This window comes from Physeter macrocephalus, chromosome 9 (genome assembly GCF_002837175.3).
Source record: "Physeter macrocephalus isolate SW-GA chromosome 9, ASM283717v5, whole genome shotgun sequence".
Classification (NCBI taxonomy): domain Eukaryota; kingdom Metazoa; phylum Chordata; class Mammalia; order Artiodactyla; family Physeteridae; genus Physeter; species Physeter macrocephalus.
In genome coordinates, this window is record NC_041222.1 from 83,227,478 (window position 1) to 83,245,683 (window position 18,206).

General features: G+C 37.5%; 1 protein-coding gene across 3 annotated transcripts in view; it reads left to right on the forward strand.

Moving 5' to 3' along the window:
* CENPP (centromere protein P) overlaps positions 1–18,206 on the forward strand; it is a 242,670-nt gene that overhangs the window by 45,207 nt on the left and 179,257 nt on the right. For 2 of the 3 annotated variants that reach the window (XM_007111296.4, XM_007111297.4), the window contains exon 4: positions 10,125–10,213. The exons of the other annotated variant lie outside the window; for it this stretch is intronic. In XM_007111296.4, the coding sequence (XP_007111358.1) occupies positions 10,125–10,213 (89 nt within the window). The remainder of the gene's footprint in view (positions 1–10,124; positions 10,214–18,206) is intronic. 3 annotated transcript variants of the gene reach the window in all.

An 18,206-nucleotide genomic window follows, 5' to 3' on the forward strand; every position in this document is an offset into this window, starting at 1 on the left:
GCCTGTGCCCCGCAACGGGAGAGGCCGCAGCGGAGGGAGGCCCGCGTACCACCAAAAAAAAAAAAAAAAAAAAACGGCGATAATAAGGGACAGGAGGGCACTACATAATGATAAAGCGGTCAATTCAACAAGAGGATATAACATTTATAAATATTTATGCACCCACCAGAGGAGCACCTACATATATAAAGCAGATATTGACAGACCTAAAGGAGAAACAGACAGCAATATAATAATAATAGGGGACCTTAAATTGATCACACATCAATGGATAGATCATCCAGGTAGAAAATCAATAAGGAAACATTGACCTTAAAGAACACGTTAGACCAGGTTGACTTAACAGATGTATATAGAACATTCCTTCCAAAAGCAACAGCATACACATTCTTTTCTAGTATATATGGAACATTCTCCAGGATAGAACATATATTCTTTTTTTTTTTTTTTTTTTTTTTTTTTTTTTTGCCGTACATGGGCTTCTCACTGCCGCGGCCTCTCCTGTTGCAGAGCACAGACTTCAGACGCGCAGGCCCAGCGGCCATGGCCCACGGGCCCAGCCGCTCCACAGCATGCGGGGTCCTCCCAGACCGGGACACGAACCCACGTCCCCTGCATTGGCAGGCGGACTCCCAACCACTGCACCACCAGGGAAGCCCAACATATATTCTTAACTTATATGTTATAAGTCTTAAATGTAAGATGGTTGAAATGATGTCAGGCATCTTTTCCAACCACAGTAGTATGGCTAGAAATCAATTACAAGAAGAATACTGGAAATTTCACAAATATGTGGAGATTAAAAACATGGTACTGAACAACCAATGGGTCAAAAAAGAAATGGAAGCAAAATAAAGAAATACCGTGAGACTAATGAAAATGGAAATACAACATACCAAAACTTATGGGCTACAGTAAAAGCAGTTCTGAAAGGGAAGACCATAGCAATATACACCTATCTGAAGAAACAAGAAAAATCTCAAAATACCTAACTTCATACCTCAAGGAACTGAGGTATAAAGATAAAGAAGAACAAATGGAGCCCAAAGTTACCAGAAGGAAGGGAATAACATAGATCAGAGGGAATTCCCTGGTATTGCAGTGGTTGGGACTCTGTGCTATCACTGCCAAGGGCCTGGGTTTGATCCCTGGTTGGGGAACTAAGATCCTGCAAGCCACATGGTGAGGCCAAAAACAAACAAAGCAAACAAAAAACCTGTGAACATAGATCAGAACAGAAACAAATGAAATAGAGACTAAAAAGACTTTAGAAAAGGTCAGTGAAACTAAGAGCAGATTCTTTGAAAGGATAATCAAAATTGATAAATCTTTAGCTAGACTCACCAAGAAAAAAAAAGACTCAAATAAAATCAGAAATGAAAGATGAGTCATTACAACTCTACCACAGGAATACAAAGGATCATAAGAGACTACTGTGAACAATTATGCACCAACAAATGGATAAACTCCTAAAAAAAACCTTCCAAGACTGAATCAGGAAGAAATAGAAAAATCTGAACAAGCCAGTTACTAATAGGGAGATTGAATCAGTAATTTAAAACCTCCCAACTAACTAAAATCCAGGACAAGATGGCTTCACTGATGACTGCTACCAAACATTTAAAGAGGAATTAATACCAGTGCGTCTCAAACTCTTCCAAAAAGAGGAGGAACACTTCTGAACTTACTTTACAAGGCCAGCTTACCCTGATACCCCAAATAGACAAGGGCACAGAAAAGAAAATTATAAGCCAATATCCCTGGTGTACATAGATGTAAAAATCTTCAACAAAATATTAACAAACTAAATTCAACAATACATTAAAAGGATCATTCACAATGATCAAGTGGAACTTATTCCAGGGATGCAAGGATGGTTCAACATTTGCAAATCAATCAATGTGCTACACCACATTAACAAAAAAGAAGGATAAAAAAATCATATGATTATCTCAATAAATGCAGAAAAAGCATTTGATAAAATTCAGCAACGATTTATGGTAAAACCTCAACAAAGTGGGTATAGAAAAGCTTTTGCACAGAAAAGGAAACCATAAACAGGACGAAAAGACAACCCTCAGAATGGGAGAAAATATTTGCAACCGAAGCAACTGACAAAGTTCTAATCTCCAAAATATACAAGCACCTCATGTAGCTCAATATCAAAAAAACAACCCAATCCAAAAATGGGCAGAAGACCTAAATAGACATTCCTCCAAAGAAGATATACAGATTGCCAACAAACACATGAAAGGTGCTCTGCAACGGGAGAGGCCACAACAGTGAGATGCCCGCCTACCGCAAAAAAAAAAAAAAAAAAAAAGATCACTCTGGTCAGAAGGAGAAAAACAAATACCATATGTTAACACATATATATGGAATCTAAAAAAAAAAAAAAATGATTCTGACGAACCTATGGGCAGAACAGGAATAAAGACTCAGACATAGAGAATGGACTTGAGGTCATGGGGAGGGAGAAGGGTAAGCTGGGACAAAGTGAGAGAGTGGCATTGACATATGTACACTACCAAATGTAAAATAGATAGCTAGTGGGAAGCAGCCGCATAGCACAGGGAGATCAGCTTGATGCTTTGTGACCACCTAGAGGGGTGGGATAGGGAGGGTGGGAGGGAGACACAAGAGGGAGGGGATATGGGGATACATGTATATGTATAGCTGATTCACTTTGCTATACAGCAGGAACTAACAACATTGTAAAACAATTATACTCCAATAAAGATGTTAAAAAAATAAAAAAATAAAATAAATAAATAAAATAGATAGCTAGTGGGAAGCAGCTGCATAGCACAGGGAGATCAGCTCCATGCTTTGAGACCACCTAGAGGGATGGGATAGGGAGGGTGGGAGGGAGACGCAAGAGGGAGGAGATATGAAGATATATGTATACATATAGCTGATTCACTTTGTTATACAGCAGAAACTAACACAACATTGTAAAGCAATTATACTCCAATAAAGATGTTAGAAAAAGATAAAGTTGTTATAAAATGTTAAAAAAAAGTGGGTTTGGAGGGAATATACCTCAAAATAATAAAGGACATATATCATAAGTTCACAGCTAACTTCATACTCAATAGTGAAAAGCTGAAAGCTCTTCCTGTAAGATCTAGAATAAGACAAAGGATGCCCGCTCTTACTGTGTTTATGCAACACAGTAATGGTAGTTTTAGTCCCATCAGTTAGATTAAAAAAAAGAAATAAAAGGCATCCAAATTGGAAAGAAAGAAGTCATACTGTCACTATTCATAGATGACATGTTATTATTTATAGAAAACCCTGAAGGCTCCACCAAAAAAAAAAGAACCAGAAAAACTGTTAGAACAAATGAACTAATTCAGTTAAGTTGCAGAATAGAAAATCAATAAATCTGTTGCATTTCTATACACTAATAACAAACTATCAGAGAAATTAAGAAAACAATTTCATTTACAATAGCATCAAAAAGAATAAAATACCTACAAATAAGTTTAACCAAGGAGGTGAAAGGGCTGTGCACTGAAATCTATAAGACATTGATGAAAGAAGTTTATAACACAAATAAGTAGAAAGATACTCCATGCTTATAGATAGGAAGAATTAATATTTTTAAAATGTCCATACTGAAAAAAGCTATATACAGATTCAGTGCAATCCCTACCAAAATTCCAACGATGTTTTTCACAGAAATAGAAGAAACTCTTAAAATTTGTTTGGAACCACAAAAGATCCCAAATAGGCAATGCAATCATTTTTTTAAAAAATAAATTTATTTGTTTATTTATTTATTTTTGGCTGCATTGGGCCTTTGTTGCTGCATGTAGGTTTTCTCTAGTTGCGGTGAGTGGGGGCTACTCTTCGTTGCAGTGTGCAGTCTTCTCATTGCGGTGGCTTCTCTTGTGGCACACGGGCTCTAGGCATGCAGGCTTCAGTAGTTGTGGCTCGCGACCTCTAGAGAGAAGGCTCAGTAGTTGTAGCTCATGGCCTTAGTTTCTCCACGGCATGTGGGATCTTCCCAGACCAGGGCTCAAATCCGTGTCCCCTGCATTGGCAGGCAGATTCTTTTTTTTTTTTTTTTAATTTTATAAATGTATTTATTTATTTATTTATTTTTGTTGCCGCATGCAGGCTTTCTTTACTTGCAGCGAGCAGGGGCTACTCTTCGTTGCGGTGCCCGGGCTTCTCATTGCGCTCTTGTTGCGGAGCACGGGCTGTAGGCGCACAGGCTTCAGTAGTTGTGGTACGCGGGCTCAGTAGTTGTGGCTTGCGGGCTCTCGAGCGCAGACTCAGTAGCTGTGGCACACGGGCTTAGTTGCTCTGCGGCATGTGGGATCTTCCCGGACCAGGGCTCGAACCCGTGTCCCCTGCATTGGTAGGCGGATTCTTAACCACTGTGCCACCAGGGAAGTCCCTGGCAGGCGGATTCTTAACCACTGTGCCACCAAGTGCCTCCAAAGCAATCTTGAGAAAGAAGAGTAAACCTGGAGCCATTACGCATCTTGATTTCAAACTATATTACAAAGCTATAGTGATCTAAACAATATTGTGTTGGCATAAAATGGATACATATGTCAATGGAACAGAATAGAGAACCCAAGAAATAAACCCATGCATATACGGTCAATTAATTTATGTCAAAACAGCCAAGATTATAGAAAGGGGAAAGGATAGTCTCTTCTGGGAAAACTGGATAGCCACATGCAAAAGGATGAAATTGGACCACTCTTACATCATACATAAAACCTAACTCAAAATGGATTAAAGATTTGAATGTAAGGCCTGAGACCATAAGACTCCTAGAAGAAAACATAGGTGGTAAGCTCCTTGACATCATTCTGGTGATGATTTTTTGGATTTGACACTAAAGGTAAAAATAAACAAGTAGAACTACATGAACCTAAAAAGTTTCTGCACAGCAAAGGAAACCATCAACAAAATTACAAGGCTGCATGGGAGAAAATATTGCAAATCATGTCTGATAAGGTGTTAATATCCAAAACATGTAAAGAACTCATAAAACTCAATAGTGATAAAAACAATCTGATTAAAAATGGGCAGAGGATTTGATTAGACATTTTTCCAGAGAAGACAAACAGAAGACCAGCAGGTACATGCAAAGGTGTCCAACATTACACTATTCATTGAGGAAATGTAAATCAAAACCACAATTAGATATAACCTCACACCTGTTAGAATGTGTAATGTAAATAATACAAGAAATAACAAGTGTTGGTGAGGATGTAGGGAAATGGGAATTCTTGTGCACTGTTGGTTGCAATGTAAATTGGTGCAGCCACTCTGGAAAACAATATGGAGGCTCCTCAGAAAGTTAAAAATATAACTGTTACATGATCCAGCAATTCTTCTGGGTATTTTATTCAAAGGAAACAAAAACACTAACTCAAAAAGATACATGCACCCCCATGTTCATTGCAGCATTATTTACATTAACCAAGACATGGAAACAAATTTAGTGTCCATCGATGGACAAATGGATAAAGAAAATGTGGTCTGTATATAAAATGGAATATTATTTAGCCATAAAATGAATGAAATCTTGCCTTTTGTGACAACATGGATGGACCTTGAGGGCATTATGCTAAGTGAACTCGGACAGAGAAAGACAAGTACTGTATGATCTCACTTACATGTGGAATCTAGGAAACAGAATAAACAAAAAGAAGAGCAAGCTTATAGATGCAGAGGATAGATTGGTGGTTGCCAGGGGAGGGGGTTGGGGGAAATGGGTGACGGTGGTCAAAAGGTACAGACCTCCAGTTAATAAATAAATTAGTCATGGGGATCTAATGTACAGTATGGCAACTATAGTTAATAATACATTATTGCATTTTTGAAAGTTGCTAAGAAAGTAAATCTTCAAATCATCACAAAGAAACAATTTTTGTAATTATGTGTGGTGTTGAATATTGACTATGTGATCATTTTATAATATATACAAATATGTAATCATGATTTTGTACATCTGAAACTAATATAGTGTTATATGTCAATTATATCTCAAAAAAATTTTTTTAAAAGAATACAATCCAGGGCTTCCCTGGTGGCGCAGTGGTTGAGAATCCACCTGCGGATGCAGGGGACACGGGTTTGTGCACCGGTCCAGGAAGATCCCACATGCCGCAGAGCGGCTGGGCCCGTGAGCCATGGCCACTGAGCCTGTGCGTCCGGAGCCTGTGCTCCGCAACGGGAGAGGCCACAACAGTGAGAGGCCTGCGAACTACAAAAAAAAAAAAAAAAAAAAAGAATACAATCCAAAAAAAAAAGGAAAAAAGAAAAAAGAATATAGTCCCATATCATAGGCTCCAAAGAAAATTTACCTGATGTGATGACATTCAAACCCAAATGAAAGAAAACACTGAAATCTGATATAGGGTATTTTGTGAAGTTACAGGACCCTTTTCTTGAATATTTTTACCCCAAATCCTTAAGTTGTAGAGAAGAATGAGAAACGCGGGCTTAAATTGACTGTGGTAGAAAGGAATGTGCTGCTGAGACTCATGCAGGGTCTTTGAGGTCAGGTTGTTTACAAGGTCCTTCCCTTGTTTGCCAACTGGGGTGGGTTGACCTCGTTAGCAGTATGACTGGCAAGGAGAGAGATGGAGAAAAAATATCTTGAAGAATTCACAACACACCAAAAATAAATGAATGAATGAATGAATAAAAAATGGAGGGGCCAGTAAATCATAGGCTTTATGCTGACAGGATAGTTTGCCTATTCTAATGGGTATAAGGCCAAAATCCAAAACACTTACACATACTCAAACAAAAGACAAGGCATTCCTCTGAGTTTTTTTTTCTTTTTCCCTTTTTTTTTGTTATAACAGCTCTATTGAGATGTAGTTCACATACCATATAATTCATCCATTTAAAGTATACATTCAGCACTTTTTAATTTATTCAGCTTTGTGCAACCATCACCACATAAATTTTAGAACTTTATCACCTCAAAGAGAAACCCCATGCTCTTTATCACCCCTCATTTGCTCTTCTTCTGCCCAGACCTGACTTATCTATCTTATCTGACTTATCTCTATGGATTTGCCTATTCTCGGCATTTCATAAAAGTGGAATCATATAATTTGTATGATTACAAATTTTTTGACTGGTTTCTTTCACTTAGCACAATGTTTTCAGGGTTCATTCATGTTGTAGCATATATTATTACTTCATTTAAAAATTTTTTTTTGGCTGCGTTGTGAGGATCTATCACATTTTGTTTATTCATTTGTCAGCTGAGAAACATTTTTGTTTTCACCTTTTGACTGTTATGGATAACATTTCTGAAGATATTCATGTATAAGTTTTTAAGTGGACGTATGTTTTCATTTTTCTTGTATAAATCTAGGTAGAGAATTACTGGGTCAGATGGAAGTACCAGATTATGATTAGTATGTTGAGCATCTTTTCATAAGCTTATTGGCCATATGTATATCATCTTTGATGAAATGTCTGCTGAGATCCATTGCCCAGTTTTTAATTGGGTTATTTGTCTTTTCATTATTGAGTTGTAAGAATGTTCTGGAATTTTTTTTTGATGAGATATGGTGGTAGATGCCCACAAACAGTCTACTTTGACTACAGCTGCTCGTAACAATTCCCACTATATTCTTGAGCAGTGGAAAAAACTAAACAGTGATTATAAGCCATTAATATCCATTTCTCCAGCAGCTGAAAATACAGAAAGACAAGTCAGATATTACCCAGACAAATGGGAAACAGTCAAGCATTATCTACTCACTCTATATTCTTAGGAAATAGCAGAAATTGCTAGATCTACTCCTGATAACAAAAAAGATCCAGAGTACAGAACACAAAAATGGTACAGAATTTGTTAATCATCATTTAGAAACCTTGCCATGAAAGGAATTAGAAAATGTAGATAAATTCTCTTCGAAATAATTAATCCAGGAAATAAAAGAACATGCTATATTATAACTGCACTCTCAAATGAAAGCATTCAAAGAAAATTGAATAAGAGGGAAAGAGAGCTGGGAGAAAGAAAGAAAGGAAGAATAAAATGATTATAGTGCTGAAAACTAAATTAGAAGTAGTTAGGAGTAGAATATGGAGGATAGGCTTGAGAAAAATCACCTACAAGTGCAATTGAAAAGAAGAAAAATCTGGAAGACAATGAAGATTCATATGATTTTTCCAAAAACAAGAAAAAATGAAAGAGAAATTATAGGTAAATATATAATAGAAGAAAATTTACTAGAGTAAAGGAGAAAACCTGGATTTTACAGATCAAAGTACTTGACAGTTTATTTAACAATCCCCATTATTGAATATAGACTTGTCTTTGGCTTCTTGTAATAAGGAGCTGTTAACCTTTGTCTTCATTTCTTATTTCTTTATGATATATTCATAGAATTCAAATTGCTGAGACACAGAATATAAACATTTTAAGTTATGCATTGTCAAAACAATGTTATAGGTAAAAGTGTCATCTCATTGCTTTAATTTACATTTATCTTATTACTTGTCAGAGCAAACATTTTTTTTCCATGTAACTTGTCTTTTACCTCTGAGTTTTTAGTGCATGTTATGTGCCTTTTTCTTTTAAGTTTTCATATCTCCTTGTCATTTTTATAGTACAAATTTTCCTGTTTATTTCTTTTCTTTTCGTTATAAGGTCATTTTATATTGATAGTTTATGTTTTTATGTAATCATATTTGCTTTTTTGTTGTTATTGTTTGCTAAGAAAGTTCTTTCTCACTCAGTAATCAGTTACATGTCTATATTCCCTCCTAATACTTTATGGTTTCAGTGTTAACATTTAAGTAAGTAATTCACTTGGAGTTCATTTTGGGTTTTGGTATGGAGTGAAGATCTGATTTCACTCTTTTAAGAAGTAACCCATTTGCACAGCAAAGGAAACCATAAACAAAACAAAAAGACAACCCAGAGAATGGGAGAAATTATTTGCTAATGAAGCAACTGACAAGGGATTAATCTCCAAAATGTACAAACAGCTCAAGCAGCTCAATATCAAAAAATAAACAACCCAATCAAAAAATGGCCAGAAGATCTAAATAGACATTTCTCCAAAGAAGACATACAGATGGCCAAGAGGCACATAAAAAGATGCTCAACATCACTATTAGAGAAATGCAAATCAAAACTGTTTAGATATCACCTCACACCAGTCAGAATGGTAATCATCAAAAAATCTACAAACAATAAATGCTGGAGAGGTTGTGGAGAAAAGGGAAACCTCCTACACTGTTGGTGGGAATGTAAATTGGCACAACCATTATGGAGAACAGTATGGAGGTTTCTTAAAAAACTAAAAATAGAGCTACCATATGATCCAGTAATCCCAGTCCTGGTTATATATCTGGAGGAAACCATAATTCAAAAAGATATATGCACCCCAGTGTTCATTGCAGCACTATTTACAGTAGCCAGGACATGGAAGCAACCTAAATGTCCATCAGCAGAGGAATGGATAAAGATGTGGTATGTATATACAATGGAATATTACTCAGCCATAAAAAAAGAATGTAATAATGCCATTTGCAGCAACATGGATGGACCTAGAGATTGTCATACTAAGTGAAGTAAGTCAGACAGAGAAAGGTAAATATCATATGATATCATTTATATGTGAAATCTAAAAAAGTGGTACAAATGAACTTATTTACAAAACAGAGATAGAGTCACAGAAGTAAAAAACAAACTTATGGTCACTGGGGGAAAAGGGGAGGGGAGAGATAAATTGCGAGATTGGGATTGACATATACAGACTACTATATATAAAATAGATAACTAATAAGGACATTTAGCACAGGGAACTCTACTCAATACTCTGTAATGACCTATATGGGAAAAGAATCTAAAAAAGAGTGCATATCTGTATATGTATAACTGATTCACTTTGCTGTACACCTGAAACTAACACAACATTGTAAATCAACTACACTCCAATAAAAATTTTTTTTAAAATGTAACCCATATTTGCAGTACTTTTTTGTGGTTACTTTTTCCTATTACTTGGTGACATTTCATTTTGTATATTTTGAAAGTAGTTTTGTCTCTTTGTTTTATTTTTATTTAAAAGTTGACTGTGCTTTGATACAAAAAAGTTTTTTTGTCCTTATTTTAGAATGAGGAGAGTTTATCTTCTGTTATTACTGACCTCAGCATAATAATGGAACCCACCGAATATTCAGAATTAAGTGAATTTGTGTCTAGGTAAGATATTTTACTTTTTTTTTCTTAGGAATTTCTTTCAGTTTACAATTTTAAGTTTACCTGTTCTTTTTTCTTGATAAGTAAATATCAAAATATCTCTGAAAGCATAACATCATTATTGTGGCTTATATTTAAGCCTACATTTTCTATGTCTCTCATTCACTCAATTAAAATTTATTGTACATTCACCATGTGCTAGGCATTAAAATAAAATATAAGCAAAACCAGATATAATCCTTGATCCTCATGGAATTTATAGCCTAGTAGTGAAGTCAGATTAAATAATTGCAGAAATCTAAAATTATGGTTGTGGCAAATGCTACAAATAAGAGTTGCACAGCGCTGTTGAAGCATGTATCAGGAATTTGACTTTCAGGGAGAACATAGAATAATTTCCTGAAACTTGAGCTGATATCTGAAAAATGAGCAGGCATACACTAACAAAAGAGGTCCTAGATAGGATAGCTCACACATAGGCACTGTGCTGGTGGGGGGAACAGGAGGCCAGAGTGTCTGGGAGAGGGCAAGAGCAGGGGAGAATGGTATAAGATGAGATTAGCAACATATGTAAGGTCCACACTATGGATTTTGGTATAAGGAGTTTGACCATAGTCCTAAGACCAATGTGAAGCTATTGAAAGATTTTAAGCAGAGCCTAAGGAAGGCAGAAGTGTGACATCCTGGAAAGAATTATTTTTGATGTTGCAGGGAGAAGGGATTTAAGGGGTGCAAAATTGGATACAGGAGGGTCAGTGACTAGCCTATAAAACAGTTCAGGGAAACAGAAGTTTGTAGTTTGGACTAGAATAATGGTGGTTGAGATAGAGGGCTGAATGGATTTGGGGGATATTTAGGAAGTACAATTGAATAGGTATGGTGTTGGTTAAGTAAGAGGAGTCAGGAGTCACTGACAGGTGCTGACTTCTTGGTGATGGTGATTGCATTTGTTGAGATAGGAAGAGTTGGAAGAAGACCATGTCAGATGAGTTGGTGACTTCAGTTTGGACATGTTGAACTTAAGTGACTTTGAAACACTGAAGTAAAAATAAGAAGTAGGAAGCTAAGAAGAGGTGTAGGTAGGAGATATAAACACTGGGGCTATCTGCCAGTGGGTAAAGTTAAAACTTTGAGCAGGAATGAGATTGCCTATGGAGAGAATATAGAGTGAAAATAGGGAAAGGACTGCCACTGAACCTTGAGGAATTCTAAAATGTCCTGCTGAATAGAATTAAAGGATCATGCAAAGAAATTAGAAAACTGATATGGGAGGAAAACCAGGAATGTGTTGTTGACCATTGACAATTGTATTGACAGTTTTTGTTTCACATCTTTAAAGCAGTCCTTCCAGTGTTTACTGGAGTACATGGGTTGTGAAAAGAAGTCTGCTATATTGTTTTTGTGTGTGCATGCATTTTTTTGACTGCTTTCAAACATTTCTATTAATATTGTTTTTTGACAGTTTGTGCTATTTCTAAGGTGTGTTTATGTGAAAATTCCCAACCACATCTTTTCAGATACTTTTTCTGTCCTGTTCTCTTTCTTCTTCTCCAACTCTGATTAGCCATATGTTAGAACATTTGATATATTGTCTCAGTGTTTGGATGCTCTGTTCTATTTCTTTCACTCTTTTTTTCTTTGCATTTCATTTTGGATAATTTCTATTACCCTACCTTAAAGTTCACAGATTCTTTCCTCAGCTGAAGTCCATTCTGCCAATGAGCGCATTGAAGAAATTCTTCATCTCTAATGTAATGTGTTTTTATTTCTAGTGTTTTCATTTGATTCTTAATTTTTCTCTCTCTGCTGAAATTCCCCATTTCTTCATGAATGTTATCTACTTTTTTCACTAGATCTTTTAACTTATTAATCATAGTTATTTTTTTCTTTAATGTTTTATTATGGAAAATTTTAGATATAGGTTTCCCCACATCTGAAAATAGAGCATTCTTATGAAACCTTTTGTAAGCCAAAATGGTGTAAAGTGAAGAAGCAGTTACCTCAGGACACATTTTGCTAACAGATGTACAAAATAACTCAAGATACTGCACAAATGCTCACAGACACAGTTCAAAGCTATGGTAGCTTGATGCTGAGATGCTGAGTGTAGTTTCTGGGGAAGGAGCTTGGTGGTGCCACTTTCACTGCTCAGGGTGCATGTTGCCTTTATGATGGCTCGCTCCAAAACAAACCCTGAATGTTATTTTCACTTTTTGCCTTTTTTCGTAAAAGTGAAAATTCTTCCATCAGATTTCTTTCGATTAGCAAAAAGAGGTAATAATGTAGGTCTTTGGTAAAAGTGAAGTGGTGTGAATCAAGCTTTTGAAAAGTGGGGGGGATACATGGATATGTAAAAATAATAGTATAATTAACCTGTAGCTACCATTAGGCACCTTCAACAGTTATCAGTATTTTTCCAATCTTATTTCATCTATTCTTACACATTTTAAACTTTCGATTTGGAAATAATTAGAGACTCACAAGAAGTTGCAATAAAAACAAAATACAAGGAGATTTCTATATACACTGCATCCAGCCTCTGAGAGTGATAACATCTTGCATAATTATAGTATACTATCAAAACCAGAAAATTGATATTAGTAAAATCCAGAGAGCTTTTGCAGATTTTACCAGTTTTGCAAGCACTTGTGTGTGTAACATCATATATTATATATTAAAATCTATATAATATATATTACCTTTTTAACCATTTTTAAATGTACAGTTCATTGGTATTAAATACATTCATAGGGCTTCCCTGGTGGCGCAGTGGTTGCGCGTCCGCCTGCCGATGCAGGGGAACCGGGTTCGCGCCCCAGTCTGGGAGGATCCCACATGCCGCGGAGCGGCTGGGCTCGTGAGCCATGGCCGCTGAGCCTGCGCGTCCGGAGCCTGTGCTCCGCAACGGGAGGGGCCACAGCAGAGAGAGGCCCACATACCACAAAAAAAAATAAAAATAAAAAAAAATAAATAAATACATTCATAATGTTGTACAACCAACACTACCATCCATCTCCATGACTCTTTTCATCTTATAGAACTGAAAATCCATACCCATTAAACAATAGCTCCCCGTTTCCTTCTCTGCCCAGCCCCACCACTCTTATTTCTGTCTCTGATTTTTAATCAGTTATTTTATTTTATTTCATTTTAAATTTATTCATTTGTTTATTTATTTATTTATTTATTTTTGGCTGCGTTGGGTCTTCGTTGCTCCGCGTGGCCTTTCTTTAGTTGCGGCGAGCGGGGGCTACTCTTCGTTGTAGTGCTCGGGCTTCTCATTGCGGTGGCGTATCCTGCTGCGGAGCATGCGCTCTAGGCGTGTGGGCTTCAGTCGTTGTGGCTCCCGGGCTCTAGAGCGCAGGCTCAGTAGTTGTGGCACACGGGCGTAGTTGCTCCACGGCATGTGGGATCTTCCCGGAGCAGGGCTCGAACCCGCGTCCCCTGCATTGGCAGGCAGATTCTTAACCACTGCGCCACCAGGGAAGCCCAATCATAGTTATTTTAAAGCCCATATCTGATATTACCCACATTTGAGTCATCGTTGAGTTCAGTTCTGGTGATTAGTCTACAATAGTTTGTTTTTTCTTGAATTTTTGTGTTCCATAATTTTTTATTGACTGATGGACATTGTCTGTGGAAAACAGTAGAGTCTGAAACAAATAGTATTTATGCCCAGAAATGGATACATTTCTTTTATCAGGCTCTTAGTATGGGGTTTAATTCAGGGTAGTCAGCAGTTGAGCTGGGTTTGGGATTTTTGTTTCTTTCATTATTTTTAGGCACCAAAGGCTTCAGATTCTTCCAGCAGTGAATTCAAACTCAACTTCAAATTCAGTTCTTCCTTATGCTTAGAATAGGGTTTGGGGAGCTGGAGGGTTTTCATCAGTGTTCCAGCTTCACTCTCAACTTTTAGTAGTCCCTGTATATCTGCATCTCAGTAGAGAATGTTTCTCCCTGCACTTGACACTCCCTCAGCAGTAGGTGTTGATGCTTGTTTCTTGGTGCTAGGCTCATGGTGGGAACAAAGGGAGATCTATGTTCCATGGTCCATCCTTAGTATTGGGCAGGTCCTGTAGACCTGCACCTCAGGGGTTGAGAACACCAGTTTTCGTGCTCCTCCTCCCCAGTGCAGCCAAACTCAGCCTGGGTCTGGTGTTGGTCTTGCAGTGAGAGAGTTCCTTGCCCCTCCCCCCGCACACCAGGGTTATGCTTGCTTTTGGTGTAGGATCATGCACCCAAAGGGTTTCGTACACCTCCTGGGCAACAGAGGGATTTAAGCTTCTGCCCCTTTTTCCAAAGTAATGGATCTTTCTCTTGGTAGCAGGAGTGATTTCTACCCCTCTCCCAGAATCAGATGGGTTTGACTTTTACTCCTCCCTTGGAGGCAAGGGTTTTTTTTTTTCTTGCACTGCTTTGCTGCTGCTTCTTTAGCAGCTTAGGGTTTTTGCTTCCTACCAGAAAGAAGTTCTGGCTTCATTTTGTACCCCAGCAGCAGCTGATCACCTCTTTGTGCCTGTGCCACTGAGGGGAGCTCTCTCTGGGCTCCTGCCATGATCTTTCTGGTGGAGTCCCTTTGTGTCTGGGGTTCCCATCTGTTCCAAAATGACATCCACCCCACATTTGTCCTTTAAGAATTTGTTGAAATTTTAGCTGATTTCTTGTTATCCACTTGTATGGTGGCTGCTTCTCTCCCCTATGTTTAACCAAGGATGAATAGTTTATGTGTCCTGTTTCTCCTCAGAGGGAGAAAACATTTAATTTATTTGATTGCCTTGTAACCTCAGGTCTTTGATGGGCTCAAGAAAGTTTATGATTTTATAGATTATTCAGATTTTCCATGATGTTAGGTTGAGAGTGGCCTTCTCTGCAGTTTTTTACATCTTAAGTAGAAGTGGAACTCTTTCTTGGTTTTCTCTGATTCTCATTCTGGAATTTGGGACATATTATTTTTTTATCTTCTGCATCCATCTTACCCTTTCTTTATATTTTCTGTCTCTTCATATCTTTGTGCTTATTTCTGATTGTTCCTCAGATCTGTATTTTCAGTTCAGTAATTATTTCATTTTCTGACTAATCTGCTCTTTAAAAAAATTTTTTTTTTAATTTTTATTGGAGTATAGTTGATTTACAATGTTATGTTTCAGGTGTACAGCAAAGTTAATCAGTTATACATATACATATATCATCTCTTTTTTTAGATTCTTTTCCCATATAGGCCATTACAGAGTATTGAGTAGGGTTCCCTGTGCTATACAGTAGGTCCTAATTGGTTATCTCTTTTATATATAGTAGTGTGTATATGTCAATCCCAGTCTCCCATAATCTGCTCTTAAACCCCTATCCATTGTCTTTTTTTTTTACTGAAGTATAGTTGATTTACAATGTAGTGCCAATCTGTGCTGTACAGCAAAGTGACTCAGTTATACACATATAGACATTCTTTTCTTATATTCGTTTCCATTATGATTTATCACAAGATATTGAATATAGTTCCTTGTCCTATCCATTAGGACCTTGCTTATCCATTCTAAATATAATAGTTTGCATCTACCAACCCCAAACTCCCAGTCCATCCCTTTCCCTCGCCCCCTCCCCCTTGGCAACCACAAGTCTGTTCTCTATGTCTGTGACTCTGTTTCTGTTTTGTAGATAGGTTCATTTGTGCCATTTTTTAGATTCCACATATAAGTGATATCAAATGGTATTTGTCTTTCCTTTTTTTTAAATTTTTAAATTTAATTTTATTTTTTTTCATACAACAGGGTCTTATTAGTCATCAGTTTTATACACATGAGTGTATACATGTCAATCCCAATATCCCAATTCATCACACCCCCACCCCCACCACCCTGCTGCTTTCCCCGCTTGGTGTCCATACGTTTGTTCTCTACATCTGTGTCTCAATTTCTGCCCTGCAAACAGGTTCATCTGTACCATTTTTCTAGGTTCCACATATATGCGTTAATATACAGTATTTGTTTTTCTCTTTCTGACTTCTCTCTGTAAGACAGTCTCTAGATCCCTCCACGTCTCAACAAATGACCCAATTTCGTTCCTTTTATGGCCGAGTACTATTCCATTGTATATATGTACCACATCTTCTTTATCCATTCGTCTGTCGATGGGCATTTAGGTTGCTTCCATGACCTGGCTATTGTAAGTAGTGCTGCAATGAACATTGGGGTGCATGTGTCTTTTTTTTTTTTTAATTTATTTATTATTATTTTTGGCTGCATTGGTTCTTCATTGCTGCACGCGGGCTTTCTCTAGTTGCGGCGAGTGGGGGCTACTCTTTGTTGCAGTGCACAGGCTTCTCATTTTGGCGGCTTCTCTTGTTGTGGCGCATGGGCTCTAGGCGCGTGGGCTTCAGTAGCTGTGGCACGTAGGCTCAGTACTTGTGGCTCACAGGCCTTAGAGCACAGGCTCACTAGTTGTGGCACACGGGCTTAGTTGCTCCGCGGCATGTGGGATCTTCTTGGACCAGGGCTCGAAACTGTGTCCCCTTCCATGGCCTGGCTATTGTAAACAATGCTGCAACCAGGGAAGTCCCGCATGTGTCTTTTTGAATTATGGATTTCTCTGGGTATATTCCCAGTAGTGGGATTGCTGGATCCTATGGTAATTCTATTTTTAGTTTTTTGAAGAACCTCCATACTCTTCTCCATAGTGGCTGTATCAATTTACATTCCCACCAACAGTGTAAGAGGGTTCCCTTTTCTCCACACCCTCTCCAGCATTTATTGTTTGTAGATTTTCTGATGATGCCCATTCTAACTGGAGTGATGTGACACCTCATTTTAGTTTTGATTTGCATTTCTCTAATAATAAGTGAAGTTGAGCAGCTTTTCATGTGCTTCTTGGCCATCTGTATGTCTTCTTTGGAGAAATATCTATTTAGGTCTTCTGCCCATTTTTGGATTGGGTTGTTTATTTTTTTAATATTGAGCTGCATGAGCTGCTTATATATTTTGGAGATTAATCCTTTGTCCATTGATTCATTTGCAAACATATTCTCCCATTCTGAGGGTTGTCTCTTCACCTTGTTTGTAGTTTCCTGTGCTTTGCAAAAGCTTTTAAGTTTCATTAGGTCCCATTTGTTTATTTTTATTTTTATTTCCATTACTCTAGGAAGTGGATAGAAAAAGATCTTGCTGTGATTTATGTCAAACAGTGTTCTCCCTATGTTTTCCTCTTAAGAGTTTTATAGTGTCCAGTGTTACATTTAGGTCTCTAATCCATTTTGAGTTTACTTTTGTGTATGGTGTTAGGGAGTGTTCTAATTTCATTATTTTACATGTAGCTGTCCAGTTTTCCCAGCACCACTTATTGAAGAGACTGTCTTTTCTCCATTGTATATCCTTGCCTCCTTTGTCATAGATTAGTTGACCATAGGTGCGTGGGTTTATCTCTGGGTTTTCTATCCTGTTCCATTGATCTATGTGTCTGTTTTTATGCCAGTAACATATTGTCTTGATTACTATATCTTTGTAGTATAGTCTGAAGTCAGGGAGTCTGATTCCTCCAGCTCTGTTTTTTTCGCTCAAGACCGCTTTGGCTATTCGGGGTCTTTTGTGTCTCCATACAAATTTTAAGATTTTTTGTTCTATTTCTGTAAAAAATGCCATTGGTAATTTGATAGGGATTGCATTGAATCTGTAGATTGCTTTGGGTAGTATAGTCATTTTCACAATATTGATTCTTCCAATCCAAGAACAGCACCACTTAGTGAAGAGACTGTCTTTTCTCCATTGTATACCCTTGCCTCCTTTGTCATAGATTAGTTGACCATAGGTGCGTGGGTTTATCTCTGGGTTTTCTATCCTGTTCCATTGATCTATGTGTCTGTTTTTATGCCAGTAACATATTGTCTTGATTACTATATCTTTGTAGTATAGTCTGAAGTCAGGGAGTCTGATTCCTCCAGCTCCGTTTTTTTCCCTCAAGACTTCTTTGGCTATTCGGGGTCTTTTGTGTCTCCATACAAATTTTAAGA